The 20,004-nt window shown below is 50.1% G+C and overlaps 3 protein-coding genes across 3 annotated transcripts; all 3 read left to right on the top strand.

Annotated features, from left to right (window-relative positions):
- The first annotated feature begins 1,240 nt into the window (after positions 1-1,240).
- Positions 1,241-9,818, top strand: DLAT (dihydrolipoamide S-acetyltransferase). The gene is made up of 14 exons (XM_085081721.1): positions 1,241-1,558; positions 2,311-2,412; positions 2,664-2,788; positions 2,906-3,059; positions 4,039-4,165; positions 4,480-4,670; positions 5,192-5,354; positions 5,535-5,602; positions 6,269-6,358; positions 6,442-6,549; positions 6,985-7,100; positions 7,363-7,525; positions 7,736-7,872; positions 8,354-9,818. The coding sequence occupies exons 1-14, from the start codon at positions 1,340-1,342 to the stop codon at positions 8,481-8,483; spliced, it is 1,893 nt and encodes a 630-aa protein (XP_084937847.1). The 5' UTR covers positions 1,241-1,339; the 3' UTR covers positions 8,484-9,818.
- A 1,363-nt stretch (positions 9,819-11,181) lies between these two features.
- NKAPD1 (NKAP domain containing 1) lies at positions 11,182-14,748 on the top strand. Its single transcript, XM_085081724.1, has 5 exons — positions 11,182-11,371; positions 12,279-12,379; positions 12,589-12,744; positions 13,092-13,145; positions 13,548-14,748. Exons 1-5 carry the CDS (start codon positions 11,303-11,305, stop codon positions 14,071-14,073), a joined length of 906 nt encoding a protein of 301 aa, XP_084937850.1. The 5' UTR covers positions 11,182-11,302; the 3' UTR covers positions 14,074-14,748.
- Positions 14,749-15,368: 620 nt separating this feature from the next.
- On the top strand, positions 15,369-18,999 carry SDHD (succinate dehydrogenase complex subunit D). Its single transcript, XM_085081730.1, has 4 exons — positions 15,369-15,501; positions 15,697-15,801; positions 17,009-17,153; positions 18,330-18,999. The coding sequence occupies exons 1-4, from the start codon at positions 15,456-15,458 to the stop codon at positions 18,493-18,495; spliced, it is 462 nt and encodes a 153-aa protein (XP_084937856.1). The 5' UTR covers positions 15,369-15,455; the 3' UTR covers positions 18,496-18,999.
- Positions 19,000-20,004: the final 1,005 nt, after the last annotated feature.

Consider the following 20,004-nt stretch of genomic DNA (forward strand, 5'->3'; position numbering starts at 1 on the left):
GATGCTGAGATGTTTTGTATCGTCTTCTGTTGACACAACACTGGGCTTGTAATTTTATTTTACTATGGAAATCCAACAGGGTGCTATTGGTTTTTGTATCAAGGCTCTTATGTGGTTTTGTGCCACATTGGCACAACTCAACCTGCCTCCTGCTTTGGACAATTTGTGTGACTTTCTTACAGACAGCAGGAGGAAAGATCATCAATGAACAAATTAATTAAGGGAGGGGGGGTACATCCCTTTTGGAAAAGAAACAAAGATTTTCTTTCTCCCCGGACATAGTTTCTCTGTTGCATGATCTCCGGTGAAGAGGGCATGGGCTCGTGATACTGAGATCAATTGTATTTGAATTGCAAACTTTTTCACAAGTGTTTCATTCCTCAGGTTGTACTCATCAGTTTTATTTCACCGAGTTTCATGGAGCAAATTAAGACAGTTTTCAAGGTGTGGAGCTGCCAGCTTCATGTCCTTCTCTGCCACTCAGAGGAGCAGTTCACTTTGGGAAGTTTCTTCCTGATAAAAGCAAAAGATGTCACTTTTCCCTCAGTTTGGCACTGCTCTAACCCTGACTCCAGTGGGTTTTGTTACAAGAGAAACTTACAAGGATAGGAACAGGAAAGCACCTCTGAGGAAAACTGGGCAGAAATAAACAAACTGTAAGCAACGAAATAGACAAGTCTGGGATATGATGATAAGGAAAGGAAAGAAGTTGTTGCTCGTGTGGAGGTGCAACTCGTTGTGGTTTATATTTTATGGCCATTGCTCCTCGTCCTGCCAGGAGCAGCAGCACGGAGAGCCTGGCACCATCCCCTCATGAGATAATGTGTTCTCCCGGAGAATCTCCCTGCAGATAATGTGTTCTCCCGGAGAATCCCCCAGGAGCTGATGTGCTCTCCCTGCTGCCCTGGCCCAGCCTGAGGCTGTTCCCTCTCCTCCTGTCCCTGTTCCCTGGAGCACAGCCTGACCCCCCGGCTGTCCCCTCCGGTCAGGGAGTTGTGCAGAGCCAGAATATGACCCTTTCCTCCAGGCTGAGCCCTTCCCCAGCTCGCAGAGCCACTGTGTCCCGGCGGTGCGGGGCGCTCCGTGAGGCGGTGTCTGTCTGAGGAGTTCCGTGAGGCGGTTGGTGAGCCGGTGTCTGTCTGAGGAGCTCCGTGAGGCGGCGTCTATCTGAGGAGCTCCGTGAGGCGGTCCCTGAGGCGGAGCCGCAGCCAGGCCCGCCCCGCCGCCGCTTTACGGCCGCCCCAGTGTCGCGCCGCTCCGCCCGCACGGAGGTCACCGACTGCCGCCGGCACGGTCCCGCCCGGCTCCAGCCCGGCTCCAGCCCGGCTCCAGCCCCAGCATGTGGCGGGTGTTGGCGCGACGCGTGTCCCGGGGCGCGGCCGAAGCGCCCGGCCTGGTGCGGCCCCGCCGAGCGCTCGGGGCCGGGGTCGGAGCCGGGGCTGGCTCGGCCCGGCGCGGCCCGGCCTGGGGCAGCCCCACGCCTCGGCCGCTGCTGCCGCTGCCCGCCTGGCCCCGGCTCGTCCCGCGCTGCTACTGCAGCCTCCCGGAGCACCAGAAGGTGAGAGACAGCGCCGGAGCCCTGCCCCGGCTGTCCCCCGTGTCCCCTCGCTGCCCGTGTCGCTTTGCTGCCCGCTCGTTTTCCGTGCCCTCCCCGTGCGGCTCAGTTTGCCCCGGGGATAGTTATGGGATCATCAAGGTTGGGAGCGACCTTTGGGATTAGCGACGCGGCAGTGCCGCTGGAATCCCTAAAGCACAGCACCCTCAGGGCTCTCAGACACCTCCTGGCTGGGGACTGCCCCGCCGCCCTGGCTGAACCGATTCCAACGCCTGGCCGGCCAAACGGGAAAAAAGCTGTGATTCTGGTGCCCTTGGCACCGCCGTGCCTCCAGTCCCCCTCCAGCTCCATCACCTCTGGCCTTTATCCCAGCCCCGCTGGTGGTCCCTTGGCAGGCCCAGGCCAAGAGCTGGCTCCCTGTAATCCTTCCTTGGTACAATCATGGGGTGTTCAGGGGTTGGAATGTACCTTAAAGCCATGTGCAGGGACACTTTGACTATCCCGGGCTGCTCCAAGCCCCATCCAGCCTGACCTTGAGCACTTCCAGGGATGGGGCAATCACAACCTCTCACCTCATCACCTCATCACCCGGCGTGGCTTTGCTCAGGGCTTGTCACCAGCAGCTTGGGGCAGTCCTGGGGATTTGCTGATGGTCAGTGCCCCTGGTCCCAGGCTGAGCTGAAGGTTTGTCTCTGCTGTGTTTGATTCCTGCTGCCGGATCAGTCTGGGTGGTGACACTGCCCTGTCCCTCACAGGTGGCCCTGCCAGCGCTGTCCCCCACCATGCAGATGGGCACCATAGCACGCTGGGAGAAGAAGGAGGGGGACAAGATCAACGAAGGAGATCTCATAGCAGAGGTATCCTGGGGACAAGGCTGGGCTGGCCTCTCGTGAGCTGCCTGGGGGCTGGCCCTGGCTGAACACAAATCTTGGCTTCAGGATGACAGATCCCGAGGGATGCTGGTGGGAAGAGTGGCTGGCAGCCTCTCAGGGCTGGTTTGAGGGCAGACTGCCCTAGAGCTGCTGCCTCAGGGTTGTTTTTCCAGAATTAGGGATGCTGTGACCCTACAACAGGCTCTGGGCTCACCATTTCCTCTTCTCTCTCAAAGGTGGAGACAGACAAAGCTACAGTTGGCTTTGAGAGCCTGGAGGAATGTTACCTGGCCAAGATCCTGGTGCCAGAAGGAACCAGGGATGTTCCTATTGGGGCCATAATATGTATCACAGTAGAAAAGTATGTATTTTGCCAACCCTTGACTTGAACTTTCCTCTTGGGCCTTCTGGGGTACCTCATTTGAAAGGCATAGAGATCATCACCTGACTGGGTTTGGGGCTCTGTGTTTTCTTCTAGGCCTGAACATGTTGATGCCTTCAAAAATTACACCCTGGATTCTGCAGCAGCTGCTCCCCCCGCAGCCTCAGTGCCTCCCCCTCCAGCTGCAGCCCCCTCCCCACCACCTCAGCCTTCTCAGGCCCCTGGCAGCTCTTACCCTCCTCACATGCAGGTAAGAGAGCGCTGCTCCTGCTTTAGGGCTTGTTGCACTCTTTTTCTGCCCCAGGGATTGCTACCTGTGGAGCATTTTGTCATAAAAACTGTCTGCAATGGGAATTTATTAACTGCGCCACTTCAGTTGTTGTGTGCTTAAAATAGGTGTTGGGGGACATCCCAGAAAGGTTTTTTCATAAATTTATTTCAGCATCCCAGCTGCTGATGGAGGAGAGACTTGTCCCTCCAGGGTTGTTGTCTTGAAAGAGCTGCTAAGTTTGCATTATTTGGACAGTTGTGGTATAAAAAGACCTTGTGCTTAGTGTGAATAAGCTCTGCTCATATCTCAGAGCAGAACTACAGTCTGTAATGCTCTGGTGAGCACACCAGATGTGTCTGTGGGTGACTAATAATGAATTGTGTTTGTGGATGATCCTTTTGCATTGCTTAGGCTTTGCAGTGGATCCACTGATGGATTTGAGCGCTTTGTGCAGTGGCTTGCTGTGCCATTCCTTTCAAAATCTGAAATGCTGAACCCCACCCCACAGATAAAGCATGTGGGAACTGATTTGTCTGAGATGTTCCTCAAAAAGAATGAATGAAAGGCTTCTTAGTCTGTGTTTTGGCTGCTGCAGTTGCTCCCTTCCCTCTTGCCCCCTCTGCCCTGCTGTGCTCCATGTGTGTGTCACAGTGACCAAGTGACTTGCTAAGCCTTCCTTAGCCTTGCAGGTGGCAGCTGCAGGATGATGGCAGTGATGACTATTTTGATTTTTCCATTTCTTGCCCTCTGCTCTCGCTTGCTCTCCTGCTCAAGCCTTGCTAAAAGAAGCCAAAGCAGCACTGTGGGACAGCTGTGTGCTTTGCTGTCATGGAGCCAAACCTAAGAGTGCATTAAAGCTGCTTCTTTAGGTTGGCATCATTTCTCAGGGGGTCAAACTGTGTTCCTCAGCCTTCTGGATGACCAGGATCTGACTGTGTTGTGTTCTCTGGCTTCCCAGATCACTCTCCCTGCTCTGTCACCTACCATGACAATGGGCACAGTGCAGAGGTGGGAGAAGAAGGTTGGGGAGAAGCTGAATGAGGGAGACTTGCTGGCCGAAATTGAGACAGATAAAGCCACAATAGGTGAGTCCACAGCCAGCAGTGGGTGGGATGCCCCTGGAAGGATCCTCAGCAGCCTCTGCCAGCTCTTCTGGCTGCTCAGGGGGTGATGCTGTGGGACAGGTTTTGTTAACATCTCATCCCTTTGCAGAGCTAAACATTGGAGCTCCTAAAAACACTTGTATTTCCTCAGCAATCCTCCTTAGCAAGTGCATGGAGAGGATTCCCTGCTGGAAAGGATTCTCCTGCAGGACAGGGCTTCAGCTGCCAGAGTCTCCAGCAGCAGCAGCATGTAGAGCAACTCTTCTGCTCCTCAGTGTTGTTTCCCTCCCTTGCAGGCTTTGAAGTGCAGGAGGAAGGCTACCTGGCAAAGATCTTGGTGCCTGAAGGAACAAGAGATGTGCCCTTAGGAACTGCTCTCTGCATCATTGTGGAGAAGGAGGCTGATATTCCAGCCTTTGCTGACTACCAGGCTGCACCAGTGACTGACATGAAGGCAGCAGCTCCTCCTGCTCCTCCTCCTCCACCCGTAAGGAGAAGTTTTGGGCACTGCTGGGACTTTAAAGCCACGTGCACGGACACTTTTACTGTCCCAGGCTGCTCCAAGCCCCATCCAGCCTGACCTTGAACACTTCCAGGGATGGGGCAATCATGATGAGGTGATCTGAGCTGTTCCTGGCACTGTGGAGTCCTGGCTTCAACAGGAATGCTCTGATTTGTGAGGGCAAGGCTGATCTATGTGTTGAGAAGTGCTCACTAAAACCTGCAGCAGGTTTCATTCATTGTGGGCTCTTTCTTGGCCTATTGCTTGTGCCAGTTCTGATTCCTTATCCTTGAAAATGGGGAGCATAATAAAGCTTATGCTTTATTGCTGTATTTTATTTGGTGTATAGCCCAGCTGACCTCCTTCCCAGTGAGTTTCTGATTTAATTTCTGCCACTGGGAGCCCCTGTGCAGATTAGTGATTATCTTGGCTGTTCTCTTGATTGATAATTAGATGGGCCAATTCTCTTGCTGTGCCTTCCACTGATGGATTTGATTCTTCTTAAGGTGATGGCAACTCCTGCAGCTGCTCCTCCTCCTCCCCAGCCTGCTGCTGCTCCTGCTCCAGCAGCCCCCACGGCTGGGCCACCCCACAAAGGAAGGGTGGTGGTCAGTCCCCTGGCAAAGAAATTGGCAGCAGAGAAAGGAATCGACCTTACCCAAGTGAAAGGTACCTTTCCTTTCCATTTCCTTGCTCTCACTATCAATTTTCTGTCCCTGTAAATCTGTATTTTCCTCTTCTTCCTGGCAGGAATATCCTAAGTATGCAGCTGTAATCAGGAGTTGTGTTCAATGATTTCTCTTTGCTAAATAATCAAAATCCTCTCACGTTTTCCTTTGCCCCTTTCAGGTACTGGACCAGATGGTAGAATCACCAAAAAAGATGTGGAGTCATTTGTGCCATCAAAGGCTGTTCCAGTGAGTAGGCCATAAAAATGTAGGAATGGATGTTTCAGGAAGGGAAAGGCTCTGTAGGAGAACAGTTCCTACATGGAACTGGCATTGCTGCATTGTCTGGGCTGTGGTGACTGTAAGGTTGTGAAATTTAACCTGTCAGAAACACAGACGAAGCTTTCTCCCTTAATTTTTCCCTTTTTTAAATACCCCTGACAAAAAAAAAACCAGTGTGATCCCAACCCTTCCTTCGGTTCCTAAATCTTCTTGGGCTGAGGTCATTTTCAGCATTGCTGAAAAGAGGTGATCAGAAGGAAAGCCAGATCTAGGAACCACCACCCTGTTCTTGCCCCAAAAACGTTCTGATCCCATGGTTTGTGTTTTCCCTCTGTGGGTGGAGGTGTTGCTGTGTGTGCTGCACTTTGGGAGAGCCCTTCAGCACAGCTCTGCTGTCTGTAAAACAACCAGGGAGCAGCACTGGCTGTTCTGGGAGCTTCACAGCAACATCTACCAGTGTTGCTCTGCTAAATGACTCAAATACTGCATTTAATAATCAAATGCAGGACCTAGAAGGAGCCTTGTGGGTACTGGAGAGGTGAGAGTAGCTGCTGTTGTTGACCAGAGGCAGCTTGGCCTCGGTGCTGAGCTGCTGTTTGGCTGTTCTGGGAGTGATGCTGGTTTTCCCTGCAGGCTGCAGCTCCAGGGGCAATTCCTGCAGCTGCTGCAGTGGCAGCACCCGAGGGGACCTTCACAGACATCCCCATCAGCAACATTCGGAGGGTAAGGAGGTTTCATTCCTTTCTGAGCTCATTCCTGCCAGCCGTGAATTTTCCGGGCTGATTTGTGTTCCTTGCTCTGCACAGGTCATTGCTCAGAGGCTGATGCAATCCAAACAAACAATACCTCACTACTACCTGTCCATCGATGTAAACATGGGAAAAGTCCTGGTGCTAAGGAAAGAGCTCAATCAGGTGAGTTCTGGCATCTTGGCTTGGGAAAAAAACCACTCTTTTCAGTGCCTCTTGTGGGTCAGTTCTGGACTGGCTGGGACAGAATGAGATTTTTCTCATGTCTGCTGATTCCTGACTTCCCAAAGAGGGCAGCTCTGAGCTCTGCATGGTGGTGAGCCATTATTTCAGGTGGAAAATAAAAGGATAAAAAGCTTTTTTAATAGCAAGAAACACAAAAAAATCAGGCAGAACAATAATTCTAAGCCGAGTTTGCGGAAAACTAAATATTAAAAAAGCTACTTTCTGAAATTATGAAGGAGATGCTTTCACCTCATAAATTATCCTTGAATATTAATGATTGTTTTCTACCATTTCCTGTGAGCTGCAGTGGCTGCCCTCATAAACTGGGGTGATATGTAGGGGACAAACTGACACCTGGAATCTCTTTCTTTGCAGGAGGTCTCGGATAATGTTAAGCTTTCTGTCAATGATTTCATAATTAAAGCTTCTGCTTTAGCATGCTTGAAGGTGCCTGAGGCAAATTCTTCATGGATGGACACAGTCATTAGGCAGTAAGTTTATGGCAAGGTCAGAGCCAGGAACTTTTTTGGTTCATGGCAAAACAGAGGAACTTTTGATGGGATTTGAGGGAGGGGAAAAAATACAATGCAAAGGTGAGGAGTTTTGGTAAAGTGGCAAAACCTTTGAGTCTAAGGCTGGTGTGCAAGGTGAAATAACTGTTGCAAAATTAATTTTGGGTTGTCTGGGCTGTTTTTTTTAATTTCTCCTGTTTGTTCTGTTGCTGGAGTAAGCAGTGCCCATTGTGTGTTGCAGGAATCATGTGGTGGATGTGAGTGTGGCTGTCAGCACTGCCGCAGGGCTCATCACCCCCATCGTCTTCAACGCTCACATCAAGGGCCTGGCTGCCATCAGCAAGGATGTGGCTTCCCTGGCAGCCAAGGCCCGGGAAGGGAAGCTCCAGCCTCACGAATTCCAGGTGAGAAATCCTTGTTCCAAAGGAGCAAAGGCTGTTCTGTGATGTTCAGTAATCACAGAATATCCTGAGCTGGGAGGAACTCACAGGGATCATCCAGTTCAACTCATCAGGAAACTGCAGACTGGGATGAGGTTTCCTCTGCCCTCATATTCCCTCATAAAACAGTTTTTGTGAGTTTGCCCATGAATGTGGTTTTTTTTTTCCTTCTAGGGTGGTACTTTCACCATTTCCAATTTAGGAATGTATGGGATTAAGAATTTCTCTGCCATAATCAATCCACCTCAAGCCTGCATCCTGGCAGTTGGTTCCTCAAAGGAAAGGCTAGTACCAGCTGATAATGAGAAAGGGTGAGTTTTTATCTGATCCTGAACTCAAATTTTGAAATCATGGCTGGTTTCCTAACACCTACCTTAGATAATAATTAACCCCTCCCAAAATGTATTGTTTACACAGTGCTTTCAGCACCTGCTTCAGTTTGCATTTAAGGAAAGCCTAAAGGATGGGTTATAATCCAAGTGTCCTGTAATATAATATTGGAGCTAAAATGGTTCTTTCTCTTGGATTGTGTGGGGCTGTCCTAGTGCTGCAGGGAAAGCTGAGCTCCCTGCCCTAAGGGGAGCACACAGAGGTGTTTGCAGTGCCTCAGTGAAGTTAGTTTTCCTCAGAGAAGGAATGAACACGATCTCCTCTCCAGTATAATTGGGAGAAACATCTGTCACCAAGCACCAGCTGCTATTCCTGCTCTCCAAGAGATTCTTTCTGCCGTGTAGGTGGCACTGCCCTGCAGAGGGGTGTGTTAACCTTTTCCTTTTGTTGTTTTTCTCCCAGCTTTGACGTGGCCAGCGTGATGTCTGTCACCCTGAGCTGTGACCACCGTGTTGTGGATGGAGCAGTTGGAGCACAGTGGCTTGCTGAGTTCAAGAATTTCCTTGAAAAGCCAGTAACCATGCTGCTATAATTTAACAATGCAAAGCAGAATTTTCCTGGGTCACACTGTTGTGTTTTAAACAAGCTATTTAGACTTTAGTGTTCAGACTTTGAGAGAGTTCCTTTTTTTATTTAAAATATGTATTATATTATCTGGTAATGTTATTTACCAGTCTGTACAGAAAAAAAAAAGTTTGCAAAAGTGCTTTTCAGAGCAATATTACATCCACACTGTATATTTATACAGTGAGTTAACTTGCAAACTCTTCTAAAACAGAGTTAAGCATCCCAGATTAAAAAAAAAAAAACTATCCTGGCATTGTGCCAGCTGCTTCTAAACTATTGGGGGTGCATCCCAATAATTTCATGACCTCAGTGTCTTCAGAGATTGGAATTTCAAACATCTCTTCACAGGAGTGCAGGTGAGATGGTCACAGAAAGGTACAATAGGAGGAGAATTCCCATGTTATCTGTTCTGGGGTGGGGAGATGGCACATGCACTGAGGGACTGAAGTGCCTGGGGATAGAGTCTCAAAGGCCAAGTGCTGCTGTTCCAGAGCTTTTTTGGAATTTGGCACTGGCTGGGACCTTCTCAGCTACGTGATCCCTTTTGAGCACTTTAAGGTGAAGGAGCACTGCTGTTTGTGGAGTCACAGCTTGGCTGCCACAGGGAATGTGCTGTTCTCATGGACTTCACTGACATCTGCTTTCTGTAAGAAAACTCCTGTTCCTCTGCTGTTCCTCTGGCTAAGTTAACCCCAGCAATGCCATGGAAGTAGCTATTGTGCAGAATGTTCAAGGTGTGTTGAAGGCCAATGTAGACAAATCACACAGAAAAATAAATCACAATGTAAATCACACACATGATAATCCCAGCAGGGGATGTTAATCATGTGAGGACTGGGATGTTTGGAATTTTTCATTTCAGGCATTCTAACATAGGAAGCTCTGACTTAAGCCACTGGAACTGCAGACCTTCCCTGGATTGTCTATGTTGTCCAGCCTCAGTAAAGCTGCAGAATGTGCTCTCCATGTACATATTGTATGTAAGGTGCTTCTCTAGTTTGTTGGACTCGTGTCCAGTTAACCCCAGGCATTGTATCCTGCAAGGGGTGCAGTGCTGAACATTATGAAATTCCACTTTCCACATGGAAACGTTCATGTAAAAAAGGACAACCATGCAGTAATGACAGAGTGACCAGGAGAATTAAATGGGGGCAGAGTTGGGAAAAAAAAAGGAAGAAGTTCAAGCTGATCCTGTTATTCTGTATATTGCATTAAGTACTGTCTCCTGTAAAGTTCTACAGAATTCACTAAAGATATTGAAAGAAAATACTGTGGAAATTAAATATTTTTGTGGGAACTATTTAGTGTCTGGTTGCTGTGATACCCGGTTTTCATGCCTTGCTTAAGCAAAAAAAAAAAAAAAAAAAAGTGCATTAAGGTTTTGGATTTTCTTGAATGACCTGAACTACCCTGGTTCCAGACTGGCTTCAGTGAACCCATGTTCCATTAAATGTTTGGAATTGACAACTACTAAACCATGTCCCAGTGCTTTTCTCTTCAGTCGTGTGTGGCTTTTCTGCTCTGGGTCCGTGCTCTGCAGCCATCAGTCTCACAGTGAAACTCACCCTATTAACCTGAAATGCAATCGCAGATCTTCCCAAAAATTTGCTTTTTGCTCTCTGCAGCTTCCTGTCTGCAGTGTTCACGTGGGCAATGGGGACTGTGTGTGACACAGCTGGGCAGGCTGTTCCAGCACTCAGTATGTGGGAGAGCTGCTCTAACCCTGGGAATCCATTTATTTAACAAAAAACACATCATTTATTTAACAAAACCACTGTTATTGCTGTCCCTTGAATGGTGTGGTGAAGGGTGTAGGCATTTGTGGTTCTTTACTGCAGCTGTTACCTGTAGGTAACAAGTACTGGAACAAAATATATTCACATACTCTCTGAATATTTACAATCTTTTATTTTTTTCCTAAGTTTGGTGGTGCTACTCTTCCTCCACCCTTCCTTTTGTAATTAAATCTTCTAAAGCCATTTGAGATACTCATCCCCGACAATTAAAAAGCGAATTAAAACCACTCCAAACCTCATCACCATCAAAGATTTTCACTCTGAGCTCTTGTGTAATCTGCGCCCAGGAACTGGGCAGGATGGAGAGCTTAAGGATCTGGTACCCTGGCTGTGGCTGCTATAATTTGTATTTTTCCCCCAAAAAGGACTTCTTTAGAGCTGCCACCTGCTGTCCCCAGCATTGTCCCAGGGACGGGGAGCGGAGCGGGGACAGCGCGGGCAGAGGGATCCGGTGCTCGTTGCGGTGCTCGTTGCGGTGCCAGCCCGGCGGTCCCGGGTGGGTCCGGCTCCGTCCAGGCCGGTCCGGCTCCGCTCAGGCCGGTTCGGTCCGCTCAGGCCGGTTCTGTCGGCTCAGGCCGGTTCTGTCGGTCCGGGCCGGTTCGGTCCCCTCAGGCCGGTTCTGTCGGTGCAGGCCGGTTCGGTCGGTCCGCTCAGGCCGGTTCTGTCGGTCCGGGCCGGTTCTGTCGGTCCCCTCAGGCCGGTTCTGTCGGTCCAGGCCGGTTCGGTCAGCCCAGGCCGGTTCTGTCGGTCCCCTCAGGCCGGTTCTGTCGGTCCCGCCGCCCGGCACTGGCACTCCCGCACTCCGCGGCCCGGCGGCCATGGCGGCCCCGTTGCCCTGGAGACGGCGCCGGAAGCGGCGCGCTCGCGGCCCCGCGCGTTTCCGCGTCCCCCGCCCGGCCCGGCCCGCCGCCGCCAGCGACAAACAGCGACAGCGACACCGAACCCGCCACCGCCGCGCCCGGCACGGGCCCGCCGCAGCGCCCGCAGCATGTCCCGCGTGCCCGTGGGGAAGGTGCTGCTGCGCAACGTCATCCGCCACACCGGAGCGCACAACAAGGTGAGGGCCGCGCCGCGCCGGGCCTGCGGGGCCAGGCAGGGCCTGGGAGCGGGACAGCCGGGAGAGGGGACAGCCGGGAGAGGGGACAGCCGGGGAGAGGGGACAGCCGGGGAGAGGGGACAGCCGGGAGAGGGGACAGACCGGGAGAGGGAACAGCCGGGAGAGGGGACAGACCAGGAGAGGGGACAGCCGGGAGAGGGGACAAACCGGGGAGAGGGGACAGACCGGGAGAGGGGACAGACCGGGAGAGGGGACATCCTGAGGCTGCCAGCACACGCTGGGATGCAGGGACATCCCGGGGGTACGGGGACATCCCGGTGTGACACAAAGTGATGGGGGGACATGCCGGCGGTGGTCCTGCTCCATCCCAGGCTGCGGGAACATCCCGGCGGTGCGGCAGTGTTTGGCAGAATAAAAGGAGTTTGGTAAATCGACATCCTCACCCTCCCTGTGGGTTTATCGCTGTTTGTGTCGAGTTCAGTTGAACCCCATTCCAGTTTCCCCCAGTTTCAGTTTAACCCCGTTTTGGGAATGTGTCTGTATTTACTTAAAAAGTAACAAATCCCTAATAAGTTTGTTTCGTGTTGTACTGTGTATATACATTCAATTGCATCAGAGACTTTGAACTTTGTGTGCACAGGGAGGATTTTAGTGCAAGATTGAGCAACTCCATTAAGTTCAGCAAGCTGCTTCATGAATCCCTGACATAATTCAGCAGGTCTAACCACCATGTGGAAGTTCTCAATTTGGATACAGCTAAATATTTGTGTGAATAATTCTCTGTTTGGGGATGATAGGGCAGGTTGCTGTGAGTTTTCTCGGCAGGAGTGTGGAGGCTGGAGCTCATGTGCTGCATGACTGTGAATTTCCCCTGATGTTAAAGTCGTTTCCCTTCTGTGCCTTTCAGCTTCAGGAAGAGACAGAAATGTGGAAAATAAGGGAGTGGGAGAAGCAGACAGAAGAGACTTACTGGAAGAGGCAGAGCAGAATGCTGTCAGACACCTCCAGGTGAGATACACTAGAGAAATATTTATTTTCTCCTTAATGAGCCCCTGGAAACAGGTCAGGACTCTGCTCAAGCCTGACCACTTGTGTTCATTAAGATGCAAAATCTGAAGCTTGTGATTAGAACTGCACGTTCATGGGGTGGGGTTGTCTGGAGCTGTGGGGCTGGGAGGTGTTTCCCCAGCTGAAGGATGCTACTGTTCCCTCTGCAGCAGTCGGATGCGCAGCGATGGATTCGATGAGGAGGGACACAGGGCAGACTGGAAAGCCAGGAACCCACAGCTCCTTGACCTGGTGGAAGATGATCTCCTCAGGGCCAGATCCTGGAATAAAAAGCTGTATGAATGTGAAGCCAACATGCCAGACAGGTCTGTGTGGGAATTAATGGTCTGTGATTATAATTGAAACATTATTTTGGAGCCCTGTACCAAAAAATCACACATTTCTGTTCAGTGGAGTTTCTAAGCAGGAAAAGCCCAGCCCTAAGCTTACCATTTATTACTTTGCCCAAGGAGCTTAAAAAATCACAAGACACACAAGTCTAGAGTTGTTTTAAAGAAACCTGAGTTGCAGTCTGAGAACATAAGGTGTATTTAAACAGCACCTACCAAATCAGTCCTTCCTCCCTGTTTGAACTCAGGTTCATCCTGTGGCTCTGGGTTTTTGTCCTCAGATACCTTGTGTGTTTTTAATGGATGGTTCTGCTTTCTTACAGGTGGGGGCACAGTGGATATAAAGAGTTATATCCTGAAGAATTTGACACAGACAGGTAAGGCTTTACTGATGGGTTCAGAATCTGCCTTCTGACAAGTTCTGCAGGGAGTTCTTCAAACTGAGTTTTACATTTTGAGTATGGATCAGCCTTGAATGCAAAGCTTTGCTGTTCCATGAAAAAAATCAAACCCATTAATGTGGTGTGAGTCTTCTGAGAATCTTTTGTGTTAATTAAGATATTCAGGTTTAGCTGGAGTTACTAAAATCTATGAATCTGGGAGGAAAATAAATTCTTGCAGTATCCTGAAGAGTGGAAAAACAAGGTTTGAAGACATAATTAATTATTTTTAACCTACACCCAGCAGAATCATCAATATGTGTCAGAATTACAGATTCGATATGAATGAGTTTCATCATTCAGTGGCTTTCAGTTCACCTCCTCCTGTTCCTTTTCCAGTGACCAGCAAGAAGGAGATGAGCAAAAGGCTGTCAACGGGAAGAAGAGATCCCACCTGGGGAAGCAAACAGCCCGCGAGTCTCACAAGAGGAAAAAAACCAAGAAATCCCACAAGAAGAAGCAGAAAAAGCGCTCACACAAAAAAAGGAAGAAAAAGAAAAAGGAGCAGGGGAGAACTTCCTCAGATTCCTCCCGGGGGGAGAGCGAGGGCTCAGCAGAGGAGACTCCAAGCACCCGGAAAGGAAAACACAAGCGCAAGAAAAAGACCAGGAAAGTGCCTGCCAAGGAACCTACCTCTTCTTCTGGGCAGGAGAGTGACTTTTCCCATGCAAGCAGCTCCAGCACCAGCAGCTCTGAGGACACTGAATCCGAGGGGAAAAAGGAGAAACGACCCCCAAGGAAGAGGAAGAAGCGTCCCAACTCCGTGCCGGAGAGGCAGAGTGAAGTGCCGGAGAAGAAGAGCAAGAGGAAGAACTGGAAGGTGGCAGGGGATGAGAAATCTGAGGACAGCTCTGATGAGGACTGAGGGGTCTGGGCTGCAGCTCAGAGCAGGGGGAGAGGACAGAGGCAGGTCTTTGTCATTCAGCACTGCCCACACCCTGCCAGCCCACGGGGAGCAGCTGAGCCTGGGCAGCCTGGCTGCCCCTGGACTCACAGTCAGCAGTGCTGGACAGCACTTCAGATTCTTTGGTTGTGATCAGGATGTTTCTTTCTTAAATTATGTCTTAACAGATTGCTCTTTTGGCTCAGCACAACAGTGGCCAGTAGCAGAGAGGACAGGCTGATCAGTCAATCTGATAACAGAGGAAATGTCACTGTAACCCCACGGCAGTTTTGTCTTCCCATCTCTACCAAAAGCAGAGCTGTGGGGGCATGCAGTGGGTCAGCTGGACACAGAGGGGAGCTGAGGGAATGCTCTCACTCCAGCTGAAGGTGCAGTGACTTCTTCTCTGCTGATGAAACAAGCCAGCAGTGCATTTGCTTGGTTTGAACTCCTCTCCAGAGCCTGCTGTGGGCTGGCCGCTGTGTCTACCTTCCTTCATTCTCTATGGGGATGCTGAAACCATCTGTGCTGACAGAGAGGCCTTGGTGGGTGTTGTGTCCTGTCTCTGCTCTGCCCAGTGTGTTGCTGGAGAAAGTGGTACCAGGCCGTTCTCCCTGCAGCGAACAGCCAAGCCTTTTAATAAAATAAATCAATCCAGATGTGGTTGATGCTTCTGTCATTGTTCTGGAGCGAAGCCCGGGGGCAGAGCACAGGGCTGGGAGTTTGGGTGGTGTCTGTGTTCTCCCTGTGCTGTTTTGTTTCTGCTTGATCACACTGGGAGGAGATGAAATCAGGGACTGAGGAAATGTGTGGGGTGATTGCTGTGTGCTGGATGAGCACAAAACAGTGTCAGTGCCCCCAAATCCTCACTGCAAGCCCTGATTGCTGCTCCTTTTTTAACTCGAAGTGGACAGAAAAACGGGATGTTCACGGAGATGTCTGTTGTGTGCACAAAGGTGTTTCATCAGTGCACATGCAGGTGAGCAGCAGCTGGGACTGCTGTGCGCCTTGTGGGGTTTAATTCCAGAATTGCAGGATGGTTTGGGCTGGAAGGGAATTTGCAGATAATCCAGTTCCAACATGCCAGGGGCAGGACACTTCACTGTCCCGGGCTGCTCCAACCTGCCCTCGGGCATTCCCAGGGATGGAGCAGCCAGCGCTTCGAGCTCACAGGGAGGATTCCCTCCCAAAACCCGCTCACATCTGCCCCGGGAAGCTTTGTTCCCGGTTCCGCTCCGTGCCGCGCCGTGCCGCGCCGTGCCGTGCCGTGCCGTGCCGTGCCGTGCCGTGCCGTGCCGTGCCGTGCCGGAAGCGGAAGCTCGGGCGGCGGTTCCGTGTCCGGGCTCGGTGCCCTTGGAGCGGACATGGCGCTGGCGCTGCTGCGGGCTCAGCCCCGCGGGGCTGCCCTGGGTGAGTCGGGCCGGGGGCAGGGCGGGCAAGGAGCGGGAGCCGGGAGGGTGCGGGACTCCGGAGGGTGCGGGATCCCGGTGGCAGTGGGACCCCCGGTGGCAGCGGGACCCCGGTGGCAGTGGGACCCCGGTGGCAGCGGGACTCTCGGTGGCAGTGGGATCCCCGCGCTCAGCCCTTGCCCCGTTGTCCCCGCAGCTCTGCTCGGCTCGGCTCTGCTCCGCCGCCCCGCCGCTCTCGGTGCCGCCGCCGCCCGCTGCGCTCCGAACCGCGAGAGCCACGGCCCGGCCCGCCAGGGACACGGTACGGCCCGGTGTGTGTGTGTTTGTGTGTGTGTGTTTGTCTGTATGTGTTTGTCTGTGTGTGTTTGTGTGTATGTGTGTGCGGAGAGCTCGTCTGGCCGGGAGCAGGGAGCGCCTTGCCGCGGGAGGTTCCCTGGCATCCCTGGCAGTGCTCAAGGACACGCTGGATGGAGCTCCGAGCAGCCGGGTCCTGCCCGTGGCAGCGAGCTGGGATTGGATGATCCTTGGGGTTCATTCCAGCCCTTTAACTCTCTATGATTCTATCGGGATTAGATGATCCTTGGGGTTCATTCCAACCCTTTAACTCTCCATGATTCTATCGGGATTGGATGATTCTTGAGCTCCATTTCAACCCTTTAGCTTTCTGTGATTCTATCAGGATTGGATGATCCTTGAGCTCCATTCCAACCCTTTAACTCTCTATGATTCTATCAAGACTGGGTTATGAAGGACCAGGGTTTGGTTGGGGACCAACAGCAGTGCAGGGATGTAGGACAGAGGTGATGCAGGTGGTACCCTATGCTGGTACAGGGACTCGAGTTCAAGAGGAGCTTTAAGCTCCCTCCCAACCCCAGCCAACCTGTGAGTCTGTAATTCTTCTGAGCCAGGTAGGGGGTTTGAAGTGGCAGCTGTAACAAAGGGCAGAAAAGATTTGCACGTGGTACAGTGGTTTTTCTTGGTGTCTTCTTGGGTGAGGTGGGGTTACAGGTGTTACCAGCAAGAGAAAAAATAATCCTAAATGCCAGTCGATTTAAGGGAAAAGTTGTGAAATGCTGAGCGTTGTTAGATCAGGAAGTGGTTGTGCAGAGATGTTATTTGTGATAAATAATTGTGAGTGGTGTGTGTACCCTCACATTCAGCAGCATTGTTACCAGTTAATGGCACTTGGATTTGCACTTTGCCCAAGTCCAAACCTCAGGTCCTTTGCTTTCCTTGTCACTTTCTGCATTTCCTTTCTCCTTGCCAAAAGGAAGGAAAACATTTGCATTTTGGTTTAGGTGGGTGGATGTTATCTGTATGTTAGCTGAGCACTTTGGGGGTGTTGTAAAAGATCATTTCAGAGTCAATTCTTGATGTTTTAGACCTGGGCTGATGCTCACATTGTGTTTCCAGGCGTTGCTCATGCTGCGTTTTGGTTTGCAGATCTCAGTGCCATTCCTCCAGCCCCTGGCTGAGGGATTTTCCCTGAGAAGTGTTTCTCCTTGCAGGCACTTCCAAGGCTGCATCTCTGCACTGGACAGGGGAGCGAGCGGTCAGTGTGCTGCTGCTGGGGCTGCTGCCTGCAGCCTACCTGTACCCTGGACCAGCTGTGGACTATTCCCTGGCTGCAGCCCTCACCCTGCACGGCCACTGGTAAGCACAGCACTGCTGAACTCACTGGGAACTCTCCAAACCTCATCCTGCTCTGCTGTGAAAACACCTAGAAAGAGGAAAATCCTCGGTCTGTCCTTTGTCACGCTGCTCTCCCAGTCAGGAAAGGAATCCATAAAAATTCCCTAGTGTTCTACACAGTGTCTTACCTCAGGAACACTGCCTTGGCCCTGGGTGTTTTTAACCTGTGGAAGAACCAGTGTTGTACAAACAGAGGAAACAGAGGGCAGATCTATATAAAAATAATAGAAAAATATTCTTGCTCTAAAGCTCTGTGCACTGGCTTTGTGCATCTGAGTGGTGATGAGGTTCTGCATGATAAATAGCTCACAGGAAATATTCCACTGAGGAGACCTGGATTGTTATTATTCCTTGATTCCTGGGAAGTGGATGTTTGCTCATGATGCTCAGTGTAGTTCTGCTGTGATCCTTCATGACAGCAGGGGACAGAGCTAATTAGGAGTGGATCCAGCTGCATGGTTGGTCAGACTGGCAGCATTCACCTTCTTGAGGTGTTCCTGCTTTGGACTTCCTTGCCACAAGGTTAAAGCAGATTTTTGTGCTAGTTTGGGGTGTCAGATTTTCTTAAACCTCAGTTTTGCCCTGAGGAATTGTGCCAGGGATTCTTGGACTTTCCTCACTCTGACTGGCAGCTTCTTCCCAAAACTTGGTGGCACCCTGTGCCTTCTGTTCCTAGGTAGTTTAAACCTGAACAGGAATTTGCTTCCAGATGTGGAAAAACTCCAAATTATGGTAATTTTTTTGGCTGCCAGTGTTCTAATCTGAACACATACCCAGGAGTCTTCTGTGTCTTTGTGACAGTGGTTGGTCCCAGATATTTCCTTGGTTTTCCTCCTTCTCAGTCAGACAAGAAGGCAGATTCCAAGGATTCTGTTGTCTGGACAGCTGTGCTCAGCACCTTGTGTCCTCAAGAACACCCCGAGCCAATCTGTGTGTTTTTAACAGAATGTGTGGAATGTTTTGTTTTGTTTTTGCAATAGATGCACCCTCTTTCTGAGTGGGAACTCTTCAGGAAGGCTTGATGGCAGCAGGTGACAACAAGCAGCATTTGAAGCATCTTGATAGAATGGTGACACAAAGTGGATGAATCCCAGGGAGTGACCTTTGCTGATGTGAGCTTTTCTCTGTTCTTTTCAGGGGTCTGGGCCAGGTGATCACTGACTATGTGCACGGGGACACCCCCATTAAAGTGGCCAACACGGGGCTCTACGTCCTGTCTGCCCTCACCTTCGGCGGCCTCTGCTACTTCAACTACCACGACGTGGGCATCTGCAAGGCTGTGGCCATGCTCTGGAGCCTCTGAGTGTCCCCAAGTGTCCTCTGAGTGTCCCCAAGGCCTGACACACACGATTGTCCTCTGCTGCCTCTGCTTCATCAGCTCGTGACCGACTTCAGTGCACAGCAAAGAACCAGCTGAGGGTCCCTAGTGAGAGCAGCCTGCAGGGAGCTCAGAGCTAGTTTAGAATATAAATAGAGAAAAAAAAAAAAACCAGATTAAAACTGGAAAATGTCCAGTGAGAGTGAAGTGATTCAAGCTGCACTGGAAATTGGGATGGATTAATTACATCAGTGGCAGACTTGCATAGCTAAAGGGAACTCTCCTTGTAAAACCAGCTTTAATGAGTGTTTTTCTAAGGTAACTGTTGGTTGGTTTCCTCTTCTGTAAAACAAGCTTGGCTTGTGGAAAACTGAACTGCTGCTTCTGGCATCAGTGTGTAAGGCAGACCCTGTAACTCTGGACCCTGGGAGTTGATGTAGAAAAGGGAATTCTTTTTTCTTAATCCATGCAATAAAGAATTTACAGAAATTGTGTGTGTGCTTCTGAACCGTTTTTACTACTTTTGGGTTGCTTCCAATGTTTTCTCTGCAAATGGGTTTACTCTGCCTTACTTCATTTGGCTATTGTAAAACACAGAATATTTTCATTAATTAATTCTTAGAGCTGTCTTAGACTTGAGTTAACATGAGGATAATTAATGTCCCTTGGAAAATACAACATGAATTGACCTGGAAGAGAAATACTTTTGCAGATTGACTTCAGGAGCACATGACTTTCAAGGTTTTTATGCTCATCTTCAGTATTTTTTGGGGTTCTTCTCTAAATACTCTGATCTGTGTCATCCTGGGTGACTGAAAAGACAGCAAGCAGGAGGCTGAGGGAACATTCTGGTTTTTTTAGGGTTTGCAGCATTTTAGAGGGGAACTGAGATTGTAGTGTTTAACTTTCTGCTTCATCCTGTCTGACTTTCACATCAGTAAGGAGTGGGGAACTCTTTCCACATTCTGCTGGTACTTTTGTGGCACTATGAATAGTAAGAGGAAGAGAATTGTGTTACCATCAGAGTGGTTATGCAATGAACAGAACAACCAAGTCACTGTTTGAATTCTACAAGACTTTCTGATGGTTTTTTTTGGGTTCTTTTTGTTTGGTTTTTTTTTTTTTTTAGAAATCAGGATCGGAAATTGTATTTATTTATTTAGAAAAGGTTAGCTGGCCAATTTTTTGTTCGTTTTGTGGGCTGATTTAAATACCAGCATTTGTTATTTTGGCACACATGGGTGAGTCATGGGTAAATCCCCCTGGCCAAGCTGAGAGGCTCTCATGGAAAGTGAGATTTCCTCACGCAAGACACATCTGTTTGTAGTGTTTAAGTCACTTGGGTGAGACATGAGTTATCTGGAAGTTCTGGGAATGTAAAAAACCCAAATCTAATTCAAGAGCTGTTTGACCAACAGCCACTAAAGATTTTAGGGATCAAAATCTACAGGACTGTATAGATATGCACATTTTTCTTCAGTGTGTTAATGCTGT

Source organism: Lichenostomus cassidix, chromosome 24 (assembly GCF_008360975.1).
Source record: "Lichenostomus cassidix isolate B80296 chromosome 24, HeHo_3.0, whole genome shotgun sequence".
In the NCBI taxonomy this organism is placed as follows: Eukaryota; Metazoa; Chordata; class Aves; order Passeriformes; family Meliphagidae; genus Lichenostomus; species Lichenostomus cassidix.